General features: G+C 36.6%; 1 protein-coding gene across 1 annotated transcript; it reads left to right on the top strand.

The window, feature by feature from the left end:
• Positions 1–4,172: 4,172 nt before the first annotated feature.
• SPC25 (SPC25, NDC80 kinetochore complex component) lies at positions 4,173–21,855 on the top strand. The gene is made up of 7 exons (XM_008589873.1): positions 4,173–4,297; positions 5,062–5,208; positions 5,310–5,375; positions 13,572–13,718; positions 14,824–14,928; positions 18,361–18,459; positions 21,654–21,855. Exons 2-7 carry the CDS (start codon positions 5,076–5,078, stop codon positions 21,776–21,778), a joined length of 675 nt encoding a protein of 224 aa, XP_008588095.1. The 5' UTR covers positions 4,173–4,297; positions 5,062–5,075; the 3' UTR covers positions 21,779–21,855.
• The last annotated feature ends 4,342 nt before the right edge of the window (positions 21,856–26,197 follow it).

Below are 26,197 nucleotides of genomic sequence, written 5' to 3'. Positions count from 1 at the left end.
AGAGGAAAGGTGCAGGCCTGAGCTCGGGCACATCTCGTCTTCTGTTGTTACGTCAAGACCTTGACTATGTAACAAACTAAGCATAGTATCAAAAGAAGCACAGATAGTAGTGTGTAAACAGGACAGAAAATGATCTCAGGGTTCCCTGCTACTCAGTCAGAACACTTTTGCTGTTTTTAGTGTGTGCTGTTTTCAGCACATATAGTTCTGATCCTGTGCACTTAGGCTTTTGCCCTTTGTGCACTCCCTATTCTAATCAGGCCCCTGTGTTCCCACAACCGAGAGGATTTGGTGACTTCCTCAGTCCACCGTGCTGGAGGTCCCAGCCCTTTCTTCATTTTTTTTTTTTTTTTCAGTTTTAGGAAGGAGATGAAAGATTTCAAGTGTAACCTGGCACTGAAGGTTGACTCTACTTTGGACATCGTGCGTCGATTATAGCAATTATCAGAAGACCCATTGTTTTGAATCTTCTATTCCAGTGCTTCCTCACATAGGCCATGCAGAAATCTTGAGGATTTAAAGTTTCTGTTCAAGAGTCTTTTGAATGCAGTATGCCTTTTTTTAATATCTTAGGTTTTTAACCTGGAATCTGCGGGAAGAGCTCTCTTCTGAATTCATAGTAGCTTTTATAATTTCTAATTTTGTCAGTGAATGGATGTTGAAAGTACATGATAGCATTTTGGGGTTCAGCATAGATGTAGACATCATAGAGTGATTCTTGTACTTAATAAGGTAGGGAACATCTAGTTTAAACTGTGGCATTACTCATTATTATTTCTATGTGTAGATCTGCTTCCAAAACGGTAAGTATCTACCCAGTAAAGATATGTGCCAAAGGGCACAGTGACCTTCTCTCCTTGTACCCCATGATCCTTCACCCACTGGAAAAAGATTTAATTTTTCAGGGAAGGAGCAATGGAGTTTTCAGTCAGTCTGAAGCAAGGTTCCTTCTCGCCACCACCCAGAAACACTTCCAGACTGGAAAGATGTGCCATCTTCCTACTCTCCACCCTGCTGAAACCCAATCCTGGGCCACAGATTATATATCCCAGAGAAGGCATTACCCAACTCAGTACATGGCATGTAATAGATCCTCAGTAAGTCCTCGTTGGGCTGAAATGAAAGGCACATAAGTGTGGTGATGATGGTATTGTGTGGTGGTGATGGGGGGCTTCTGCTTTTTTTTTTTTCTTTTCTAACACTGAGAAATCTGGAGGTTCTAGTCTGTGCATGGAGCAGAAAGAAGAGCCAGTTGTCCTTAGTTATGCCTGGGGGACTAGAGAGAAATCATCATGCAGTCTTCCAGAGATGAAAATTTTGAAATGGCATAGAAATTTCTGCCTGACCCCTTAATTCGGGGCAGGGGGAGGCCTGAGAAAGAACAAAAGACAAGGGACACCATGGGTTTGCCCTGAAGACTGCACATTGGTGGGGCAATCACTCCCCTCAGTCCAGCGTCCAAAGAGAGCTAGGATCTTCACTCAATAGCCTAATAAAGACCAATATAAAAACTCAGTGAGTGACTTGTCAGCATGTCACCAAGTCAGCACCCTTTCATGAATTTTATAAGTACTATATTCACTAATCTGGAGCAGTGAAAACCCTAGAAATGAGCACCATTGCTCATTCAGTTGAAATTCTGAGATGCACAACCCATAAAATTTTGCTGTAAGATAAATACTATTAGATATCTAAAATCAAAAGGTCTTGGGCAAATATTTGTGAAATGAAGGAAGGCTTATCATAGCAAACTGTAAGTCTAAGTTTTTTAATGATGGTCTTGAGGCTAGAAGCTGACTTTTGCATGGATTGTGATGTGTTAAATATTAATAATAATAACTTCTCCTGATTTCATGGGTCTTAACTTAGCTTTCGGGAATAGAATGACCAATATCTGGTACCCCTGAGCATGTTATTTACGCATTTCTGTTATTGTTGGTGGTTGGATTGTCAATGATAATTAAAGCAAACAGTAGCATAGTAAAGACCGTGTAATCAGGAGCTTTATTTTTAAAAATATGTCGTAGTCAAAGATGAAAATAATGACTTTGACTTCACATTACTAGCCATTTTTATCTTCCATTCTTTAGAGGATGTATCCTCAGGGTTCTTTATCTGTTTTTCTTTCCTCCTCAACTTTACTAAGAAGGATTCAGATGTGAATCCATTTCACCTACTTGGAGATCCTGGACAACAGAACTTCCCTGCAGCTTGTCTATTCTTTGTCAAATCTGTTGAATAGCTTGTGCCACTTTCCTGTCCTCAAGGATCACAGCAGGTGATTTTAATAGTGTTCTAGTCCTTTTGAGTTTGACGTTATGCAAGATAGCAAAACATTGTTCTAGTAGACCCCAAAAACATTGTTAGAGAAGTTAGGGGAGTAGGAAAGAGGGAATTTTTATAAACAGTAAGTGCCTATTCTGAGGACTGTACAAATGTTTCTGCCCACTCATAATTGAAGTCAACTTTACAAAAATAGTCCACTAAGGAGGGAAGAAAAATAAGTCAGCTAAGAAATACAGTTGCAGCTTTATGTCAGTGGCAAATATCTCAAAGCCTTGCTGATGAACTCTTTTTCCATTTTGCACATAGATCTGCCAGATCCATGCTCTGCCAGATTTCATCAAGAATGCATTAGGGAGATGGTCCAAGCATTATTACAAGCTGAGAAAATAATTTATTTTCTTGAACTAGTAAGGACCTGAAGAAATAACTAAAACTGTTTTCTGATTATTGTTAAAAATTTAGTACCCATTGTATTGAAACTAAAGTTGTTGTACTTGTGAGACACTGGCAAATTATTAAGTGGATAATGCTAAATAACCACACCTAACTGATTGATTAATTCAACTTGAGTTGGGGTGGACTGGATGTATTCTGTATTTATCCAGATATAGCAAATGCACATTTCGTTTAAACAGGATTCTACAAGTAGTGTTATTATCTTGTAATAGGAGTAATATGCATTGCCTTAGCTAAAGTAAGTATTCAACTGGAACAATTTATCTATTTCTTCACTAAAATTTTGTTCTGTTTAAAGTGTTACTTATATGTGTTTTAATATGACAGCCTATTGCATAGAAAGTAGGTATGGTATAAATCAGAAAAACAAGAAACACTTTTGAGTACCTACATTATCAGGACCTGTTCTAAGGCATTTGCATTTATTATCTCTTTCAGTCTGTATGTTGGGTATATGAAGAAAGAATTATTATTATTATTATTGCCCTAACTTTATAGATGAGAAAACTGAGGATCAAGAAACTAAGTAAACTGCCAAGTTCACATGTAGTAAAATGTTGGAGCCTGGATTTCAAACCCAGGCAGTCTTATTGCAGAATTGGAACAATTAGCCACTGTGCTAATTAATTAGAGATGTATATTGCATACAGGATAGTTACACTTGGATCAATATATTAAACTCATAACTCATCATGCCTCTGCCTCCCTGCAACATCCTTCTGCCAACACACCAAACCAACCGTGCGGACAATTTCGATTCTGCCAGCAGCATCACTATTCTGTCAAACCCCAGTCTAGAAACCTTGAATTAACTCTGGCTTCTTCCTCTCCTTTTCACTTTTCACTGCAACACGGCCTGTTAGAGAAGGCAAGTGTCAAGAATCTTGGCCATTAAAAGTTTTGTGTCATTGACTTTGAATTGGTAGTGACTACTAGTACTAGGTGCTGCATTTTAATGCTTCTGTTTTAATTTACATGGTTAAGAACGGAGAATCAGGAAATTTGGGGGCTGTTAATATTAGAAGCCAGTAAACAGTAATATTCCAGCCACTTCTCAGTGAAGAGTTATCAAATGATGAGACACAGATTAAGCAATGGTATTTTTATTAGCGTTATTATTTTTAATTAGCTTTATTTAAGCTATGGGTAGTATCAAAGAACAGGGTATATGTTCCAAAAGAACGATTAAAATTCATTATTTATATTTGTTGCAGAAGGCGGTATTTGAAACCGATGAATGGCTTGTCCCTGCGAGCTATTAAGTCCAAAGCACAGCTGTCGCTCAGAAAAAACTACGAATCCCAGAATGCCCTTTCCCTCATTATATCTGCGAGAATCCCGGAGAGTGAAATCAACCAATCCCTTCATAGAAAGCCTGTGCCATCAACCAATCAGAAGGCGAGTGGGCGCCCTAAGGCGGGTGGCGGGAGGTGCTCTGGGTTTGAAATCTGAAAGTTGGCGCGGCTCCGGGAGCGGGGTCGGACACCGGCTGTTGGCCCAAGGCGGCGCCGGCCTGGTTTGGGGAAAGCGGCGGGGCTCAGGCCAGCCCGTGAAGGTGAGGGAGGTGGGGGCCGAGCTGGGCATCTCAACTCGCCTGTCGCGATAGTGGAAAGTGGGTTTGGGGGCGGAGTGTGGGTATTTGGGGCGGTGTTTTTGAAATGCGAGTCTTGTTGCTGTTCGGGCCTTGGGGCCTGACGCGGTGGACAGCGGCGAGGCCGCGGATCCTGTTTCACTGAAAACGATGTCTGTGGCCTTCCTGGGAAGGTTTTAGCGTCACAGAGAACTGTTGGGGCCTGAATCTTCTAGGACTTCCTTTTATAGAGGAGGATCCTGAGGCCGAGAATCGTGGTTACTTGTACACGTCTTGGACTGAACCCAGTTTCTGCTGCTACCTTTCCTGATCTGGGGTGGGAGGGAGAGATAGGTGGATGTGTGGGGTCTTATCCTGTGGAAGGGGGGTCGACCACCTGGCTATCCAGTCTAGAATCAGAAAAGGTCAGAGTTGGACAGGGCCTTAGAAGTCACCAGTTTTACTTGTGAAAAAACAGAATCAGGGTCGTTTTCCCAGGGTCGTAAACCATGTGAGTATCCTGTGCAATTACACTTACCTACTAACGAGTTAAATGTGTCCTGGATTCTTGCTGTACCTTAACCACAGTTAAGCCCAGGTGGCTTGATCTACCCTGGAATATGTAGAGTTAAAGATAAGTTGTTAGCCGTTTTCTAGCAAAAGCCAGACTGCCAAAATACCTGATTGGAATATGTGGCTGATTTGATTTCAATAATTCTTAAGAAATACAATGTGTGTTCTATTTGCAGCATTGTCTCACATAATGGTAGAAGATGAACTGGCACTAGTCGATAAAAGGATAAATGAATTTTGGAATAAATTCACAAGCACTGACACCTCCTGTCAGATGATGGGGCTAAGAGGTACCAACAAGGAATCCATTAAAGTATTTGCAGGTATCTAAAGTTAACTTGTAACATGCTGTTTTTGCTGTTCTTGTTTATTTTTTAGTGTTATTTCAGCCAAATTGAAACTTCAATTCCAATTTCTCTTTCAGAAAAGATGTCCGTGAAATTAAAGGAGGAGGAGCGAATGGTTGAGATGTTTCTGGAATACAAAAATCGTATGTGAAAAACTGTAAATCACAAGTTTTTTTAGTCTTCCAGAACTAACTGATAAATATGTGGTTTACTATTGTGTTTTTCAGTGTTATATAAATGACATCATTTTGTATGGGTTCTGTCCCTTTTTCACTCAGCATTATGCTTGTTAGATTAATTTATGCTGATGTATAAAGGCCAGTATTTTTTTAAAAACGTGTTTGTTTTCATATTGGAAATCACAGCCCGGGGATTGAAAAGATTCTCAGCTCTTTGGGGTAAGGGGTAGTGTTAGTATTCTGACAGTCTTTCTCTCCATGTTTTTACTTCTGTTTTTGCCTTCCATTTCTACCACGCTCCAGATTGTCCAGAGTGGATCAGTATCTTACTGAACTCTTCTGCACAGGCCACAAACTTGTGGCCACAGGTCAAATTCTACGAGAGGTACTCAGTAAAGAGGCACCATGTTTTAAACACTACTAAATTGGAATGTCCTTACACGAACATGTGTTCTTTCATTTGCCACAGTCCCCATTTGAAGTCCCCATTTGCCTTGTCTTGCCCTCTTTACTCATGGTATGGCCCTCAAAGGCATTTGACTTTGTAACCCCTGGTAGGTTATTATGCTAGACCTTTACCCATGTTTACTTTCTTTTTTCTTTAAGTGGATCATAACCCTTGGCTTGGTGTCGCCCACGCCGCGCTCAGCCAGTGAGCGCACCAGCCAGCCTATAGGATCCGAACCTGCGGACTCGGCGCTCCCAGCATGGCACTCTCCTGAATGAGCCACAGGGTCGGCCCCCATGTTTACTTTCTAAGTTGCCCCGAAACTTCCATGTCCTTTCACTGCTTCTCTCGCACCTTCTGTAACCAAAAGCAAAAAGGAAGACCTCTTTTGTGTGCATGTGTGAAAAAGAGAGAATAGGTTTGGTTTCTTTATACACTCGTGATTTGTAGAATCCTTAGGGATTAGAATATTAAGTTTGAAACAATTTTAGAGTAAAATGTTTGTCAATTTTACTAGTGAGTCTGAAAGCATGCTCTTAGATTATCTGTAGTATGAAGATGTGTTCTAAATAGTCTAAAAACTTCATCAATATTTTTCTTTTAAAAAATCAGTTTGTATTTGAACAGAAATATAATTTACCTAAGTTTAATTAATTCAGTGAACATTTAACTGCTATTGCCCAGCATGGAGAAGACAACAATGCATAGGGTATAATCTCACAATTTAGTGGCAAATATAGACAGGGAAACCACAATGAAGATATATTGTAATAGTTGCTATAATAATGGCATAGGTGCTATGTGACCATAGGATTTGGAGGGCTTGATTTTTCCTTACATTATATACTGTATTAGTCTGTTTTTGCTGCTTATAACAAAATAAACACAATTGGGTGGTTTGTAAGAAAACGAAATTTATTGCTTACAGTTTCAGAGGCTGGGAAGTCCAAAGTCCAGGGAATATATCTGGTGAGGGTCGTCTTTGGTAGTGGCTTTACAGCTTTGCAGGGGTCTTGCAGAAAATGGCTGAACACAGAGAGCGAGACTCTCATGTGCTCTCCTTTTAAAGCCCTCAGAACCATGCCTCTGACCATTATTAATCCATTTGCTAAGGCATAGTCCTACAATCTAATCACCTCTTCAAGACCCCATCTTTCAATTACCATCCATAATAGGATTTCCCACATTCAATTACAGTGGGGTCCAAGTTTCCAATACTTGGAACGTTGGGGGACACAATTTAGGCTTCATTGAGTTTGGGGGGACATTCAGTCCACAGCATATACCATGTGCCTGGCCCTATTGTAAACTCTTTGCATATATTGATTCATTGAATCCTCACAACAACCCCAAGAGGTATAGATACTGTTTTTGATCTTACCTTATAGATGAAGAGACAGGCACAGAGAGGAGGTTCAGTAACTTGCTCAAGGTAAGACAGCTGGTAATGAACAGAAACATAATTTGACCTACACAGTTGATTCTATCACACTACCCTGGAGAAGATCACATAGAGGAGAGTTGGGGAAGTTCATCAGATTCAGCGTTACATTCTAGGAAGAGAGAACAGTAGATGGAATGTGGCAGAAACACAAGCTTGTTGAGGTCTGGGATAGCTAACGTACAGTGTAGATGGTAAGTAGCAGAGAAGTGGCTGGAAGGAGAACTGGTTGGCCAGATGGTAGAGGAGGAGGACATTATGTATATAGATTTTGTTCTTCAGGAGATAAGGAGTTGCTATAGGATTTTAACATAGAAAATGATATTGGACTGTATTACAGAAAAAGCACTCTGGCAGTGTCATGCACCATTGACAGGAGGGAAGTGAGATGGTAGGCCATAAAGAGACCAGTTAAAGGGAAAAGCGTATTGGTGCAGGTAAATAATGAGGACTAGTCATGGGTCCGAGGAGGTGGACTCATGAGTGCCGGCCTGAAGGTAAGGGCATTATGTGGCCTAGGATGATTCCTTTCTTCTGACGTGGACTACAGATCAAGGTGATGCATTTACCAAGCGAGGGGTTAGAAGAGGAGGAGCATGTTTTTAGGGGTGGGCGGAAAATGTAGATGGGTTTAGTTTCAAATGTTGAGTGAATATGTTGAGGGCCTTGCAGGTGGAGATGTCCACTATGAAATGGATATATCAGTCTGGAGGCTAGCCAGGAAAGTCATCTTTGCTGAATATAGAGATTTGGGAGTCTTTAGTGTATTTGAGGGGTTGAAGCTGTGGAAGAATGTGTAGAATGAGAGAAGATTGCTTAGGATAATAACTAATATTCATTGAATCATTGCTATGTGCCAGGTACTGTGCTACCCTCTTTGCATACACTGTCTCCTTGAATCCTCATGACAGTTCTCCAAGGTAGGTATTATAATTATTATTCCCATTTTAGTGATGAGACCACAAGTTCAGAGAGATTGTGATTTGCCCCAAACAGTCTGATTGACTTAGAGGCCTCACATTCACAGTATTCCATTGCCTCTCCATAATTTGAGTGGGAGGTAAATGGAAAGGACCAGGAAAGACAAAATTAGCAACTGGAGAGCAGAGGAAGTAAGAGAGTTCACAAAAACTGGAAAAGAAGAGAACCAAGAAAGGGTGTTGTCAACACTGGGAAGTCACAGATAGGTCCAATAAGACTGAAAGTCTTTCTGAATTTAATAATTTGTAAGACATTATTAGATTTAATAATATATAAAATCATTTCTTTCCAAATTTAATAATTTGGAAAGAAGTTATTTAATTTGGAAGACCTTAAGTGAGAGCCAGTTTTAGGGGAGTGTTGTGGGCACAAGTCCCTTTGTAGTTAGGAAATGAAGAAATAGTGTGGAATGCTTTCAAGAAGCTTAAATGGAAGAGATAGTAGTTACATTGAGACAGGGTGACATGGCTGAACTTTTCTGTTCACTTTTAAGGTGTGCATCCTTTATTTGCTGCATATAAGAAGTCAGAGGGGAAGTAGATTTTGAAGATGTGATAAAAGGAAGTGATAATTAGATGAAGAGAGGGAAAGGAATCTGGATTAGCCTTGGATTACAGAAGGAATCACTGTTACTCTGGCAAAAGAGAAGCCACTGTTATAAATAATATTTTGGGAGTAGGGAAGGTTTATGGAATTCATTCACCCACAAATATTTGTTGAGCTTCGACTCTGTGCCAGATACCCTTCCAGGGAGGTACTGCAGAGAACAGAATAGCGGGAAATTCTGGCCCACCTGGAGCATTTGTTTCATCTAATTTTCACAAGGAAGAAAATCATCTGTTGAAAGTGAGAACCATCTACTATGGGCTAGGCTCTAAATTATCTTAGATACTGCAATCTGTGCAGACAGCAATCATCCCTGTTATACAGTGGGGAAATTGAAGCTTACTGAGGTTAAGAAACTTGCCTCACGTCAATACAAGATCTAGGATTGCAGCCAACATATTAGTGTTTTTTCCAATGTACCAAACTGACCTTTCTACATTGAAGGGAAAGCTCAAGGGAGGGTTTCTGTGGTGAGCAGTGGAGAAAGTTAAATATTGGCCCTGGGAATAAAAGAGACAGCCTATTGTGCACACGTGACAATAATAGTCATGTAACACTAAGGGCGTCTACATTTTGTATTGGCACAAATCCGCACAGTTCTTTCACAAGGTTTGTCATAAAAACACTTGATGTGTAGTATATATGAATCACTTAATAGCTTAAACGTGTTTACACTGTTATTAGCTACTCTAACCCTGTGAGGTAAATGGATGGGGTAACCTTTATTATTTCCATTTTGCAAATGAGAGTCTCAGAAGTTGTAATTCGGCAAGATCCTTGGGTAACAACTGATAAGCTGGATTGGAGCTGAGACCTTTTGACTTTAAATCTGAATTTCTTTTTGCAATATAATTCTAATTAATTTCTTTTAAAGTAGCATTTTTCTTTCTCGTAATTCTGATAAGATATTTATTTTTAAATTATACTTGACATAATATACAATCATGTTCAAATTCTTGGAAAATACAGAAAAGTAAATGAAACATTGCACATATCCTGTTTTCTAGGGTAACTTTGTAAAAATGATATTGCTAGATCAAAGAAGATAAATATCCTTCAAACTTTTTTTTTTTTTTAATTAAATTTTGTTTTTGGCAGCTGGCCAGTATAGGGATCTGAACCCTTGACCTTGATGTTATAACACTGCACTTTAACCAACTGAGCTAAACGCTCTTTTGTTTTACAATGTCAAAAATATTTTCCAGAAGGACCCTAGTGTTTTGCATTCCTCTCAACATTAGCTATTATTTTTGTAAACTTTAGTGTAATAAATGAAAATTGGTAGGTTATTGCTTTACTTACATTTCTGTAATTACTCAGGGTAAGTTATCTTTAATATTTATCAACCATCTGTATTCTGTCTCATCTGTTTATCCCTTTTTTTTTCTTAGGAATTTGTATTTGTGTCTTCCTCTTTAGATTAAAATAGTAACCCATTGTTGGAGGAGGATAGTTTAATGAACAAAAGCATTGCCTTTGAAGTCAAGATCTGAGTTTGAATGCAGGTCTTATTTATTGCATCCTAGCAAATACAGCTTTGGGCAAGTTACTGAATTGCTGAGTCTTTTTCCTTTTTTAAAGAAGAGAGTAAGACCTGCATGATAGTATTATTGAGAAACTTAAATTTATACAAATATAAGGTACTTAGTAAAGTACCTACCGTACAGTAGAATTTTGGACTCATTTAAGTCAAGCATGAATTTTTTCACTTGCATGTTAATTTTCATGTAGCCAATATATGCCTCTTTGATTTCTTTTTGCCTTTGAGTAAAAAGATCATACATATGATCTATATCCATGCGTATGGTTAATTTTATATTCACGGATACTGCTTTTAGGATTCGTAAGATTTCATTTATATTTAAATGTTTAATGTGGAATTTGTTTTGGATTTCAGCACTATTTAGGGAATAATCTACCTCTTGAACATTGATTATATAATATTTTACTTATCATGTTCTCTTCTTAAATATGCTAATGTTTGTTTGGTGATTTCTTTTTTGTTTCACTGAGCTATATGTCAGTATCCCACTGTTATATTATCTTGTCACAGTCAAAGATGTTAAATCTGATAGGGCATGTCCCTTTCCTTGTTATTTTTCCTTTCATATTTTCCTAACTATTCTCATCAGTGTATTTGTCTGATAAATTTAATAATTATTTTTGTTAGATCTTTCTTTTCCCCTCCAATTTCACTGGCGCTGTAAGTACATATGGAAGTGAATTGGGGAAATATTGGCATCTTTATAATATTTAGAAGCATAAAGTGTCTCTCCATATATCCAGGTCAAATATGTGTCTCAGGCAAGTTTTGGAGTTTCTTTTATACAGAGCCTACATATTTCTTGATCTAGGTTCTTCCCAAATGTTTTGTTACCACTGTAAATGAGATTTCCCTGTTGCCGGGGAATACTCGTTTGGAGAGATGTTCCTCAAGCAAAGAATTCCATGCTCCATGCTCAGTTCAATTTGGGAAAATAGATCAAGCATATTTCCCTTTAGTTGTGGTGTTTGAAAGAAAGTGAGCCGAGATGCCGGGTACTGTTCAAGCTTTATTAAAGAAAGAAATCTGCTAGGCTGTGCTCAGAGTGGCACAGGGCCCAGGGCTGCCCTGAAAATGGTGGACAGCCCCAACAATGGGTTTGTGAGAGTTTATATTAGCTTTGGGCTGCAAAATGTATGGGGGAGGGACCATTAGGTTGATGTAACTGGGTGGAGAACCGCCCTGATGCAGAAGCCGGAAACTTGTTTCTAAGTCAGGAGACTTCTCGTAAAGGGAAGGAGGGGGGCTTGGTGCTGGAGTGGAAGACGAGGCCGGTGGCTATTTTGTGCTGGTGCTTATTGTGTGCACAATGGCACCGGCCACTTCCAAAATCCATCAGTGTTTATTTAAGGTCCTCAGAGGTTCTGTGGTAGACTAACTTGTTTAACTCTAAGAAAACATTTCCTAACATCATTTATCCTTGTAACACAGATTTACTTGTAATTACAATTATGGAATTAAATGACAATAATGCCAGACTACCAGTATTATCAATGGCATTTTACTTTAAAGTGTCTTAATTTCATTTAAGTATTAGTAAAACTAAATATTTAATTTAATTAAAAAATTCATAAGCACATTTTAAAGTACCCTTTGGACTCTACTGGCTTTGCTTCTTTGACCTCAGTACCCTCTGCCCTAGAGTTCTTGGGCTTTTAGTGGCTTCCTGCCCTAAAACACAGTTTAGGACCACTGTGTCTGGGCAGCAGGCCCCGAGTAACAGCAGTTATATCTGTTTTCCAGCCAACACAGGAAGAAGTGGGCCGGCCGGTGTTGTTCACTTTCCCAGCAGAGAGGTCTGGCCAGGTTCATGAATGGGTTTTGTTCTTACTTTTGTTTTGGTTGTGTATAGGGTGTGGGTAGTTGCAGCAGCTGAGTGTTGGAAGAGGGTTAAGAGGGCTCGTAGGGATAGTGATGGGGACCTGGGGAAGGCGGGAGGGGGAAGGGACCGAAGCCAGAAGGGGAATGAGGTGCTGGCCAGTATCAGAGGGCCATAAAAAGCAGTATTTCAGTACTTAAAAATAGCATGGAATAGCAAAAACTACCTCAACTATTCTCATGTATGTATTATTAATTGATGACATTTACGAAAGCTATTGATTTTGTTTACTTAGTACTGCAAATTCTTGTAGATTTCCAGATTTTTCTGAGTATTCTAGATAGGTATCTGTTTTTTTACATATGATGAAAATTGTCATTCCTTTCCAGTGATTTTACTGGTTATGTATCTTGAGTTGGCCAGAAACTTCTAGGGAAAATATTAAATAACGATGATAGCAATTATTTTAAGGTTATTTAAAGCATCCTTTTTTTATTCCTTTTGGAAATGCCTCTCAGTGTTTCTCTTTAAGTATGTTAGGAGATTTGAAACAATTTTGTTTTGTTTCTGTCATATTAAAGAAATGTCCCTCTACTTCAGAATCAGTAGTATCAGGAGTATTTGCTAAATTTACATAAAATGTCTCTTCAATTCCTATTCATCTGATAGATTTTTCTAATATTACACCTTCATTATATATCCTTAGAATAAACCATATTTGCTCTTGGTGTATTATTTTTAATGTAAGTTAATATTTTATTAAGCATTTTTATACCTATGTTTTTAAGTGATATTAGTTTATATGGTTGTGGATGGAGGGATGGTAGTGTTATCTTTATTGGGTTTTTGTTTCTGAATTATGCTAACTTTGTAAGATTTGCCTGCCTGCCTACCTTTCTTTCCTTCTTTCCATCTTTTTGGTGTGTTCCGGAATAATTTATATAGTGTTAGAATTAGCTGTTTCCTTAAAGCACTGTGTAAAGCCGTCTTCTAGAGTTTGGTTGTCTTTGGTGGTGGGTTTAATCTATGTACTTATTTGGAGGGAGGAGTTGTAAGGGTCATTATTCTGATGTTCTATTTCTTCATTTAATTTGGTATTCTCATTTTAGAAAGCATTTCTGTCTCATTTTTGTCTTCAAAGACAAGAAAATACATTAGGATTTTTTTCTTTTTTGGTCTTATAAAATTTTTGAATTGTTAGGAAAAGCTTATAAATCAAAACATTCTTCATTCATCTTATGAAAGTCTATAAATTTTGGTTTTAGATACATGTCAGAGAGCAAAGCTTATGTATTCTAGCTAATATCTTGTGCTTCTTACAGAGATCTCCAGGCACAATAAGCTCATTCAAGAAAAAAAAGATAATTTGTTAAGGCTGATTGATGAAGTGAAAGGCAAAAAGCAGGAATTGGAAGTACTGGCTGTAAATATCCAGAATCTTAAGGAAGAATATTCTAGGAAGAAGGAAAGTAAGTTTCTAGTTGTAATCATATTTAAAATAATCTAAATTTCAAAGTGGTGATGGTTCACAATTATTGTGTACATATTGCCTGCTGCCGCTTGTTGCTAAAAATGGATAATACCTCAGGGCATAGCCAGCCACTCATCTCTGCAACGTATTGGTAAAGTTAGCTAAGTGGGTTTTATTTTCTTTTGTTCTACTTAAAAGTCTTTTGTTTTACTTAAAATTGTTTTTATCACCCTAACGTAATTACTTAGAATCCTTTGGTTTCTAATATAACCGGAGTAATAATGAAATTGATATGAGTGTTTAATTAAGTGGAGAAGGAGACCATGTTACTGTATAAGATTTGCCTTAGAGATGCCATAGTTTGTGATTTATGCAACAAATATTTCTTGACCATACATTCTCTGCCAGGTGATATTAAGCACTGTCATAGTGCTGCATAGTCTCTTAGTCTAGAAAACTTTCATATTTAAATGAATGCTTCTTTTAGAAGGGAGCCTTGTTTGCCCACAAACTAAGTAATCAATTCTTCATAGCTCTTCAAAATAGCAAAGTTTGCTTTGGTAGTGCTTTTTCTTGTAGATTCTTATCCAAGTCTAAATTGTGGAATTATTTTTCTCATCTGCTAGGTATTATTTAGGGACTATTATGCAAACTTAAAAAAAAAATCTAAACTAGCATGAAATAAGGCTGACTTCTCATGAAAAATAGTTATGATTAAAAGAATAGAGTATTTTCTCCATGAACAATTAGTGTACCCTTGGCCATCAAGGAAGAGCAAAATAGTGTAAAAGAAGTCTTTTATTGTTATGCTAGCCATGCAAATGTCTGGCCTATTTATTCATGCTACTTACATAATAAGATAGAAGGAAACTTATTCCTCTCCACTATGTATACATGTTTTCTCAAGCAATTTTTCCTTCCATCTTGAATGAACAGAGGCTCTTTTTGCTAATAGTAGAGATAAAAACTGAACAAATGTAAGCAGATTCATATGCCTGGCATCATTTTTATATTTGTTTTTAAGTTTTAAAAATTAATTTAATGAGCATTAATAGAGTGGCATTTAAAATATTTGTTACTATGTGTGTTTGTTTTTTAATTAGGTATTTCCAGTGCTAACAAAGCTAATGAAGAGCGGTTGAAAAGGCTACAGAAATCTGCAGACTTATATAAAGATCGACTTGGACTAGAAATTCGAAAAATTTATGGTATGTGTATTAATTTAAGTAAAACATAGGAGATTGGAAGAGTATTATCTTTTCTTGAGTAGAGGAGAATTTAAAAAATATTTTCAAATAAAATAATGACCATATTGGGTATTAACTTTTTAGAAAATAGGAAAAAATTAAAATTTCTTTTTATCACCCTAACATAATTAGTGATGTGTTAGTTATTTATTATCTAGTATTTTTGTAAGTATATTTTTGGCATGGTTGTGAACATAAACTTCCCATTTTTTGTATATTTTCATGGAATTGTTTCCCAGAGAAGAAACACATGGATATTTTTATGGCAATTATATGTGCTAATGTACTAATTTACAGCAGTGTCTATTGTGTCAGGCTCCCCAAGATCACTTTCAGGTTTGCTGACTCACTAGGAGGACTTACAGGACTCAGCCTATACTCATATTCGTGGCTAAGATTTATTTAGTGAAAGGATACTAAACAGGATCAGCAAATTAAAAACGGCACATGGGGCAAAGTCTAGAGGAAATGAGGGACAAACTTTCACGAGTCCTAACCTAGTGGAGTGCTTAATTCCTTCAGTGTCAAGTTGTGACGACACACGTGAGGTGTTATCCCCCAGGAAACTCATTAAAGACTCTGGAATCTGGTGCTGTTTTCCTTGGGCTGTGCCCTGTGCATCTTTTTCCTTTGCAGGTTATGCTGTAACCTTTTGCTGTATTAGATCCTAGCCCTGAGTATGACTGTATGCCAAGCGAGTCCTATGAGTCCTCCCAGCGAATCACCAAACGCAAGGTGGCCTTAGGGACCCAAGACACACCAGCCCAGGGGCAAACCAGCAAGCAAGCCTTTCTAAGGTTCTGAGGACAGCAGGCTCAGGCCTGCTACGTTAACCCTTTTATCTACTATGTATGAGAAAACCCATTTCATTATATTCTTGCCAGGATTGTATGTTTTAAAGTATTTTTAAGAAGTTGACTAGGCATGAATGGAAAATTTTTTTTTCTAAATGCATTTCTTTGGTTATTAATGAAAAGGTGACCATTTTTTCCATTTGTTTACTAATTATATTTCTTTCTTTGCCTGTTGAGTCCTTTATTTCATATATCTACTGGTTTTGGGGTTTTTCCTATTAATTGGAATGAGTTTTTAATAAAAAAAATTAACCTTTTGATTATAAGAGAATATAAGCACCAACTCTGAACTTTTGATTCATCGAAGTCTTAAGTATATGTTCACTGTCATCCTGGGGTCCTTTTTTGTTTAGTTCTGTTTTTAACAGTCAGTTTTAAGGCCTTAAAACTATTTTTAGATGTAAAATAGAACTTTGTCATAACTGTCTTAGTAAGGAAATAACATTTTAAAGAAGAGAAAACCCAAGTTATAACCCTTCATTTTTCCTAACTGAATATCTTCTGAAATCTTTTTTCCTTGGCATGCACCTCTCCCCATTATTATTAACAGTTAAAAATCTGGTATTCTGACTTACTTCATTCTAAAGTAGAATGCAAAACAGATTTTTTCAAAGTTCCTGAAGATTTCTTTTTATAATTGAAATAATTTTTAATAAAATTTTCTAATTTTTATGCTGTAGAAAAAAAAAACCTAAAATGCATATGAATATATAGTTTGTGGCTACCATTTTGGATTTCCACCAGGCCTTTACTCCTTTGTGAGCATTTGGAGGTCTTTTGAAAAATAGGCTTGAAGTACAGGTAACTACAGAAAAATGTCACATTAAATTTATTTAACAATACTTTTTAAAAATTGTGGTAAAATATATATAACTTAAAATTTGCCATTTTAACTTTTTCTTTTTTTTTTTTTTGTCTTTTTTGTGACCGGTAAGGGGATGGCAACCCTTGGCTTGGTGTTGCCCGCACCATGCTCAGCCAGTGAGCGCACTGGCCATCTCTATATAGGATCCGAACCCACTGCGGGAGTGCCGCTGCACTCCCAGCACCGCACTCTCCCGAGTGAGCCACGGGGTTGGCCCTTTAACAATTTTTTTTTTTTTTTTTCCTTTTTTTGTCTTTTTTCGTGACCGGCAACGGATCGCAACCCTCAGTGTCGCGCCCGTACCAGACCGGGACCGGCAACGGTATCACAACCCTTGGTGTTGCGCCCACACCTCGCTCAGCCAGTGAGCGGCCGGTCTGTATGTGGGATCCGAACCCTCGGCGGGAGCGCCGCCACACTCCCAAGCGGCGCACTGTAGCAGTGCGCCACCAGGCCGGCCCTGACAATTTTAAAATGTACAATTCAGTCACATTAACTATATTCACAGTGTTGTGCAACCATCACCAACCATTATCTACTTCTAAAATTTTTCATCACCTCAGACAGAAACTCTGTACCTATTAAGTAGTAACCCCATTTTTTCCTACCCCATTCCCTGGTAACTTCTAATCTACTTTCTATTTGTGAATTTGTCTATTCTAGATATTTGATATGAGTGGAATCATACAATGTTTGTCCTTTTGGGTGTAGCTTATTTCACTTAATATTATGTTGTAGCATGTATCAGAACTTCATTCCTTTTTATGGCTGAACAATATTCCGTTGTATATTATTATGTTTTGTTTATCCACTCATCTTTTGGTGGACACCGGGTTGTATTTACCTTTTGGCTACTGTGAATATTGCTATGCTGCTATGAACTTTGGGATACTGTTATCTGTTTGAATCTCTGTTTTCAGTTCTTTTGGGTATATACCTAAGAATGGTTGCTGAGTCATATTGTAATTCTATATTTAAACATTTTGAGGAACTGCCAAACTATTTTCCACAGCAATTGCACCATTTTACATTCCCACCAGCAATGTACAAGGGTTCCAATTTCTCCATATCCTCACCAACACTTAGTTGGTTAGTTTCTGTTTCCTTTATTATTATTTTTTTAATAGACATCCTACTGGGTGGGAAATGGTATTTCATTGTAATTTTGGTTTGTATTCCCCTAATGACTAATGATATTGAATATCTTTTTATGTGTTTACTGGCCATTTGTATATATTCTTTGGAGAAAATGTTTGTTTAAATCCTTTGTCCATTATCAAATTGGGTAGGTTGTTTTTTTGTTGTTGTTCAGTTGCAAGAGTTTTTAAGTATACTCTATGTATTTAATCCTTATCAGATAAATTATTTTCAAATATTTTCTCTTATTCTGTGGGTTGTGTTTTCCTTTTCTTGATAGTGTCTTTTGAAGGACAAAAATTTTTAATTTTATTGAAGTCCAATTTATCTATTTTTTATTGCCTTTGTTTTTCATGTCATATTTAAACTACAATATATTTAAAAACTAATTAGTAACATCTACATTTGGAGATGTTGGTTAAGTGAGTATATACACTTAACATTGCAGATATTAATCAAAGACGGATAAGAGAACATCCATTGAATGTGTTGACACACTAAAATATTCTTATACTAAATGATTTAATCTCTTTTCAGGTGAAAAATTGCAGTTTATATTCACCAATATTGATCCTAAGCATTTCGAAAGCCCATATATGTTTTCCCTGCATTTAAATGAAGCAAGGGACTATGAAGGTATGTACTACTGTCTCTACTGCTGTTTAACATTGGCATCCCCAATTGTTATTTCAATCAGAATATAAAGTAATATGAAGAAAAGTAATATTCTCACAAGATATTCCTTTTCCAGTCTTCTTTCTTGCGATATTGTTTTCTAAAATAGCTTTGATTTATAAATATTATCTAGGAGCCTTAATAAGTAACATCTCCTCAGGACGGTACAGTGCCACAGTGAGCGAAAAGTTTAAAAGACCAGAGATCACTGCATTTCATGTGCAACTATGAATTGCCTTTTAGAGAACCTAAACCAAAGCTATAGCTATAAAAAATATGGCTGCCTAAATGTTAATATTATCATTTATCGAAGTAAGTGATTTTAAAATCAAATGTAAAATCATCAGGATGGGATAATTTATTTTCCCCAAAATAAATTTTATAGTGCTCCCCTCTGCAGCACATATACTAAAATTGGAATAATACAGAGTGGATTAGCATGGCCCCTGTGCAAGGATGACAAGCAAATTCAGGAAGCATTCCATATTTTTTGGCTCCCTGTTTGTCTGCAGGAAAAAATAATAAATAAATAAATAAATTTTATAAAACCTGTCCCGTCCTGAAAATCCCACGCATTCAAAATGTAGGTTAGTTACTGATTCTGCAGCAAGCCAAAAAGACTTTGATTATGAGAAATGTACATGATCGATAATAGTGTGAACAAGAAGAAAGTAGAAATATATTTATCTCTTTTTTATTCTTCTAATGCCCCTCTACAAGTAATCCTCAATTTATTGGAATTCATAAAAAGGTTTCTTAGCTCATTATGCTTATGCTATCACCTTAAATCATTTATAGTTGACAGATGCTCAGGTGAACTGCTGAGTTGGTGCTCTAACGTGCCCTGGTGACTCAATTCCTATTCTTAGGGAATTTATGTTTTGGGAATCTAATTCATATACAAATATTTGGTTTTTTTCTGTTTAGGTAAATATACTCCAATCTAGGGAGTGCTAGATTTTAAAAAGCAAACTCAAAAAAACCTCTTACCTTGCTTCCCAATTTTCTCTATATTGAATATCCTCTATTACCACATAGTCTCGTAGTATTTGAGAGTGTATTAAAAGAGTCTGCAAGATAAATTTTAAACCAAGTGCTCTTTGCTGTTCTTTCTCTGCTGTGATCATGTACCTTGTTTCCTAAGCAATCTCTACCAATGAGCTGGAAATCTGATAAGGTCTAATTTCTTCCCCTTGGACAAAGGACAAGATTGATGGTAGAGAAAGCAAGATCATTTTTTTCCATTGACCACTTTCACTGGAGACTTGCTCCCAGTGTACCAGTTGGTATAATACATACAAGGGTAATACTGTTTTTTGTGATTTTGAGTCTTATTTGAGTAACAAGCCCTATAAATACGAGGGAATTTCAAAAAGTTTGTGGAAGAATGGAATTAAAAGATAAAAGTAAAAAATATAAATTTTATTTCTCAGCATAAGCTCCATCAAATTCAATATGCTTTTGTAAACAATGATACCAGCCATTTAGTTCATCCTCAAAGAACTGAGGGTCCTGGGAATTTAACCATGTCAATGCAAAACTTTTTACATTCTTAACTAAATGAAAATGGATGCCCTTTAAAGACTTTTTAAAGAGGAAACAAAAAGAAGTCAAAAGGAGTCAACTCAAGACTATAAGGTGGATCCCTAGTGATGTCCCATTGAAACTGTTGCAAAATTACCCTTGTTTGATGAGAGGAATGAGCAGGAGCATTGTTGTGATGAAGGACTCTGGCAAAGCTTTTCCAGGCATTTTTCTGCTAAAGCTCTGGCTAACTTTCTCCAGACACTCTCATAATAAGCAGATGTTATCATTCTTGAGCCCTCCAGAAAGTCAACAAGCAGAATGCCTTGAACATCTTCAAAAAACTGTTGCCATGACCTTTGCTCTTGACTGGTCTGCTTTTGCTTTGACTGGACCACTTCCACCTCTTAGTAGCTATTGCTTTGATTGTGCTTTGTCTTCAGGATTGTACTGGAAAAGCCATGAGTCATTTCCTGTTAACAGTTCTTCAGATAAATGCTTGAGGATCTTGATCCCACTTGTTTAAAATTTCCGTTGAAAGCTCTGCTGGGTGTAACAGTTTTGGCACCCATCAAGCAGGAAGTGTGTTCAGCTGTAGATTTTTGGTCAGAATTGCGTAAGCTGAACCAATTTAGATGTCTCTGGTGCTGGCTATTGTTTCTGCTGTTAATGGTTGGTCTTCTTCAGTTAGGGCATGAGCAAGATTAATTTTTTCCTTGCAAATTGCTGTGGATGACCGTCTGCTGCTACAGGCTTCATGTTCAACATTGTCTTGTCCCTTCTTAAAATGAGTTATCCATTTGTAAACTGCTGATTTCTTTGGTGCATTGTCCACATAAATTTTTTGTAAAGTATCAATTTTCACCATTCTTTCACTAAGCTTCACCATCAATTGGATGTTTGTTCTTGTTTCAATTATAGCAGAATTCATGTTGCTCTGACAGGGGCTCTTTTCAAACCGATGTCTTATCCTTCTTACTGTCTTAAACTAGATCCTGTTCAGACATGTTATAACAAGTTGGTACGAGCTTATTTTGGTGCAAAAAATTTTTGAAATACATGCATAGTTTTTTCATTACACACATTTTTCACGAACTTTTTGAAGAACACTCTCGGAATAGCACACATTTTCTGATGTCTTTCATTTTTCTTGTAAAACTTTATATATTTCTTTCCATAATTGTATGTTATTAAGCACTGGCAGTGAAAGTTTATTTTTTATCCAATGGCCAGAAACTAGAAGTCAGTGAGCCCAAAGTTTTGCAGAGAAAAAGGATTTAACAGTTAAAACAAACTGTTAAAACAGTAAAAATACTTAAAATGAAATATATAGGTGTAAGATGATGGGAAATGGCATTCTTCATCACTAAGCTCTTCAGTCCCTTGATTACCGTCTGTTTAAGTTTAAAACAAGATAGTAGTAGTACTTAAGATTTGAATATTTAGAGATTAAACAAAGGAAAGGCCCCCAAAATAGTGAGCATATGAAAATCAAGTGTATAATTTTACGCTGAAAACATTTCAATAAAATGGAATTGACATTCAAATCAGATGAGAGCATCTAAATTAGAAATACTTCTCTCTCATGAAGAAATCTCATTGAAATTTTCTTTGTTTTTTTTTTCTTCCAGTGTCAGATAGTACTCCTCATCTTGAGTGCCTAGCAGAATTTCAAGAGAATGTAAGGAAGACCAACAATTTTTCAGCTTTTCTTGCCAATGTTCGGAAAGCTTTTACTGCTATGGTTTATAATTAATGTATAAATAGTATATAAAGGTGGTTTTTTTCTTTTCTATCATGTATATCTTTTAAAAAGAATTCTCATTTTCTGTTGTCTGCCTATAATTCTTTGGTATTTTAAAAATATTTCTGTGTGGTGTATTTTTTTTAATTACAATAGTTCCCTCCTTATTGTTATTTCACTTTCTGAGGTTTTAGTTAGCTGTGGCCCCAAAATATTAAGTGGACGAGTACAGTACAATAGGATTTTGAGAGAGAGGGAGGCCACATTCACCTAACATTTATTACAGGATAGTGTTATAAGTGTGCTATTTTATTTTTAGTTATTGCTAATCTCTTACTCTACCTCGTTTATAAATTAAACTTCATCACAGGTATTTATAGGAAAAAATATAGTACATATAGGGTTTGGTTCTATCCACGGTTTCAGGCATTTACCTGGGGGTCTAAGAACAAGCATATCCCTTGCAGATAAGGGGCATTTTAGGGGAAAAAAAACTATGAAGTAAAGTGTGTTCTTTTAAAAGTGAAATATGATTACTATACTATATGTTTTTTAATTTTTTGTTTTTTTAAATGTCAGGCATAGGTAGTTTACGGCAGCCCTGGGAACAGAAATCTGTAGAACTGCACTGTGTCTCAGTGGCCTCTAAGCTTTAGAAGGTCGTGGACTCTTAATACTAAAAAGTTAAAAATTGGGCCCAACCTAGAGTTGGCAGTTTTTTATGAACTGCCCTAATGATGGGAATGTGTGCTACTGGCTATAGGCTTATTCTATTTCAGCATGGACTTGGCTAAAGAGAATATTTTAACAGGGGGAGCAAGGTGAGCAAACTGTCCAGTTTTCCTATGCAGACCTTCACATTTGGCTTTATTATTTGATACACCTACATTTACATAGATAGATAAAACTTTATCGAAACACAGCTTTGGTTTTTGTGTGCCTAGCTTGATTTGGAGCTCAAATTATATCAGCAGGATTCGTTTTTGAGCTATTTATTTTGAGCTGTTTATTGTTGAGGCCCCATGTGGTTGATCCAGAAATTACAAGCTCATACCAGTCCCTGAACCAATCACTGGTTATCAAGGGGGTAAAATACATGCATTGGATTGTATAAGACCCCCCCGAAATCCAGATATGGAGGCAGGTTAACCTCAATAACTGGACTAAAAGTGAAGACAGTTATCAATAACTGAAATAAAAGTGGGGATGTTATAGTTCTCAAAAGGGAAAAAGAACCTAGATATTTGACACAAAAAATGTCATATGATCACTATAGTGATTACATGTTCACTGAATTCCTCTGCTTGAAATATATCTATAATGAACAAACTTAACAAAACTTGAGGGAAGATGGCTCAAGCAAAACTAGAGAAAGATCATGTCTCATACTACGGACTCTTGACAATATGTTTTGAACCACATGGAGAAGGTACTAGGCTGACCTGGCTTGCCTCAGTAGGAAGAAATTCTGAAGGATCTCTTTAACCTGCAAGTTAAAGAAATGGGGATTGGAGAAGAAATGGGTAGCTCCCCACTGAGGGCTCATTTTTCCTCAAGGAACAGCCATTTTCTCCTTCTAACTGGTGGGTGGAGTTGGTGCAAGGTCTGAGAAGGAGACCCTATAGCAAGAAAGTCACGAAAGTGTACTATCGGAACCAGCCTTGCTGCTGGGATCCAAAGAGGACTGTGCAAAGAAAAGTGCTCGGTCATGCCAAACAAAGGGCCTTAGGTCATAGGACTTATATTGATTTGTTTTCTCAGCAGGAAAGTTGACTCATTCCAAGATTGGGGGTTATCCTTGCAGTCTAGCCTGGTAAAATGGCCGCCTTAGAATAATATTTTTACTTTTTAGCACTTCCTACGTGCCCAGTGCTATTCTATGCCCTTGACACGTATCTACTCGTTTCTTCTCTCATGATAACCTGTTAGGTAGATACTTTGACAACCTTGTTCTACCCATAAGGAGTCCAAGGTACAGAGAGTTTAAATAACTTCAGGTTACATAGCTGGTAAGTGTTAAGAGTTGGGATTCAAAACTGAATGATAGCCTGGCACCAGAATCTATGAGCTTCACCTAGATACCACCTTATTGCCTTTCTGCACTATATTGCAGGGAAAGTATGTGAAGACAGTTATTAACAAAGATTCTGAAGGAATTTGAACTTCTGTAATATAATTTAGCTTTCACGTTACTATAGAAGTATAACAATTAGGGAAATAAAGCAGGGGAGGAATATGTTTTGTCTAGATCCTTAGGAAATAGCCTCACTAAAATGAGAAAACAGCTGTAGATTTCAGGGAAACTGATCAGAGTGCTTGGTGTTTAGAACCCTGATGACTCATTGAGAACAGTCTCTAGAAATTGACTGCAGTCATCAATCCAGATTTTTATGGGAATTGTAGGTGGGAGGGCTATTGATTTTGCAAACGTTTTTAATCGGTTCAATCAAATAAAAAGGCCTTAATTTTTGAGGCATATTATGTACTAATATAGGCATATTCTGGACCTGATGTTAATATTTTAGGTTGAATTTTAAAGTTGATGTATTATGAAACTTGCACTTCAAATGATTAGTAATACATATAAAAGGCAAACCAAGCTATCCTATTAAACTTGCTTTTTTTATACATTATATTTAAGATAGTATGTTGTAAAAATGAAATAACAATTTTAAGCATTTAAAATCTTCCTAATGTGGACATAAAGCACAAGATACAAAGATAAAAGATTTTCTTAAATGAGAAAATATACACAAGTAGTAAAACTAATTGAAATGGAATCCAAATGGGGTTGACTAATCTATTCCATATTTTGTCATAAAATGGAAGATCTCTAAAATTAAACTCAGTCACTAATAATTTAAGTTAAATAGAATGAGCACAAAATCTTCTTAAGTAATTCTACTAATGGACTTAAAGTTTCGCTTTTCAAGCTAATGAGAATTAGAGAGTGTTGCCTCTCTTCTAATTCAAGAATTCTGTACCGAGGTAATTAGTTATGTTTTAATTTGTATACCGTGGCAGTGAGTTGCCAGTTTAGCTACCACCTAGCATAGAGTCTGGCACACAGTAGAAGCTTCATAATATTTGTTAATGTTGAACATATTATCAAGACTCAATAGGAAATTATTTATTGGGGAACGAAAATTTCACATTTGAATAAGAGCTGGCTTGTTCAGGAATACCTGCAGCATGTTGCTGAGGTGTTTGGCCATTTTTAGAAGACAGAGATGTCTCTACTGGCAATTCTTGACTCAGAAGCTGATTGAGAACAAGGTTCTTTCTGAATAAATAAAGATGACTTTAATCTGAGTAAAAAAAGAGTCCATTTATTAAGCAGGAGGATCTACAAGCTATTTAAAATCAGCCCCTTTCTTGGTATTGTTTAATATACGGTGGTGCGAAGTATGAAAACTTGGTATGGTGTGCACAATGTTTCAAGTTTAGGTATATGTTCTTCCTTTCCCTTAGCAACTAGACAAGCTGGAAGCAGCAGCTGAGAATAAGATTTAACAAATGGAAAAACTTCAATGAAGAAGTTTTACTCAATGTTTATGAGAATTTTGGAAAGAGGCAATATTTGAGACTCAAATAAATGTGATATGAATAATGGTAAATCTTGAATACTCTTGGTTTTGTGAAAAGCTCTATTTTCTGGCACCACATGGTATTGTGGAAAAAGTTGAGTTAAGATGCTGTCAAGTATTTGTTCTACTATTAAACATGATCTTGGGCAATTGATACATGACTTTTTGGGAGTCAGTTTTTTCTTCCGGCCATACTGTACTATGTGTGTATAGTTTGCCAGACTTGCCATTTCCTTTTTTGTTGATCAAAGTGTTCTTCTATTCAAAGTCAACTAAAAGTAATTATCATGAATGAAGCAATTATCATGAATGTTGAATGTTATACTTTTCTGCATCTATATAGATTTTTATCTTTAACCTGTTAATGTGCTGATTTATGTTAATAGACTTTTTAAAAAATGTTGAATCAACCTTACCTTCCTGGAGTAAATTTAATTTATCCATGATGTGCAATCTTTTTTTTTTTTTTTAATATAGTGTTTGCTTCAGATTGTTATTATTTTGTCTTGAATTTTTACCCCTATAATCATTATAATTTTCCTTTGTATATTAACTTTGTCTGGTTTTGGCATCGAGGTTATCTGATGTCTTAGGTCCTACACCTTTGAAAATAGTTCAAGGTACATTCCTTTTTTCCATTTCCTGAAAACATTTGAATAAGGTTATCTGTTTTTGAACCCACCAATAAAAGTATCTGAGCTTTGTGTTTTCTTTAGGAAGACTTTTTTTTTTGTTTCATTAAATTTTTATTTTGCCAATATACAATGTATATGATTATTATGACCCATCACTGACACCTCCCTCCCTCCTCCCTCTCTCCCCTCCCCCCCCAAGAATGTCCTTT

This window comes from Galeopterus variegatus, unplaced genomic scaffold (genome assembly GCF_000696425.1).
Source record: "Galeopterus variegatus unplaced genomic scaffold, G_variegatus-3.0.2 Scaffold12, whole genome shotgun sequence".
NCBI classification, from domain to species: Eukaryota; Metazoa; Chordata; class Mammalia; order Dermoptera; family Cynocephalidae; genus Galeopterus; species Galeopterus variegatus.
The sequence above is the reverse complement of the archived record's forward strand: the minus strand, read 5'-3'. Positions and strand labels throughout refer to the sequence as shown.

Excerpts from the sequence above, each read along its gene's own strand:
- SPC25 (XM_008589873.1), top strand. The coding sequence starts at position 5,076 with ATGGTAGAAGATGAACTGGCACTAGTCGATAAAAGGATAAATGAATTT. Across the intron at positions 5,209-5,309 it reads ATCCATTAAAGTATTTGCAG|AAAAGATGTCCGTGAAATTA; the intron begins GTATCTAAAGTT and ends TTTCTCTTTCAG. Across the intron at positions 13,719-14,823 it reads ATATTCTAGGAAGAAGGAAA|GTATTTCCAGTGCTAACAAA; the intron begins GTAAGTTTCTAG and ends TTTTTTAATTAG.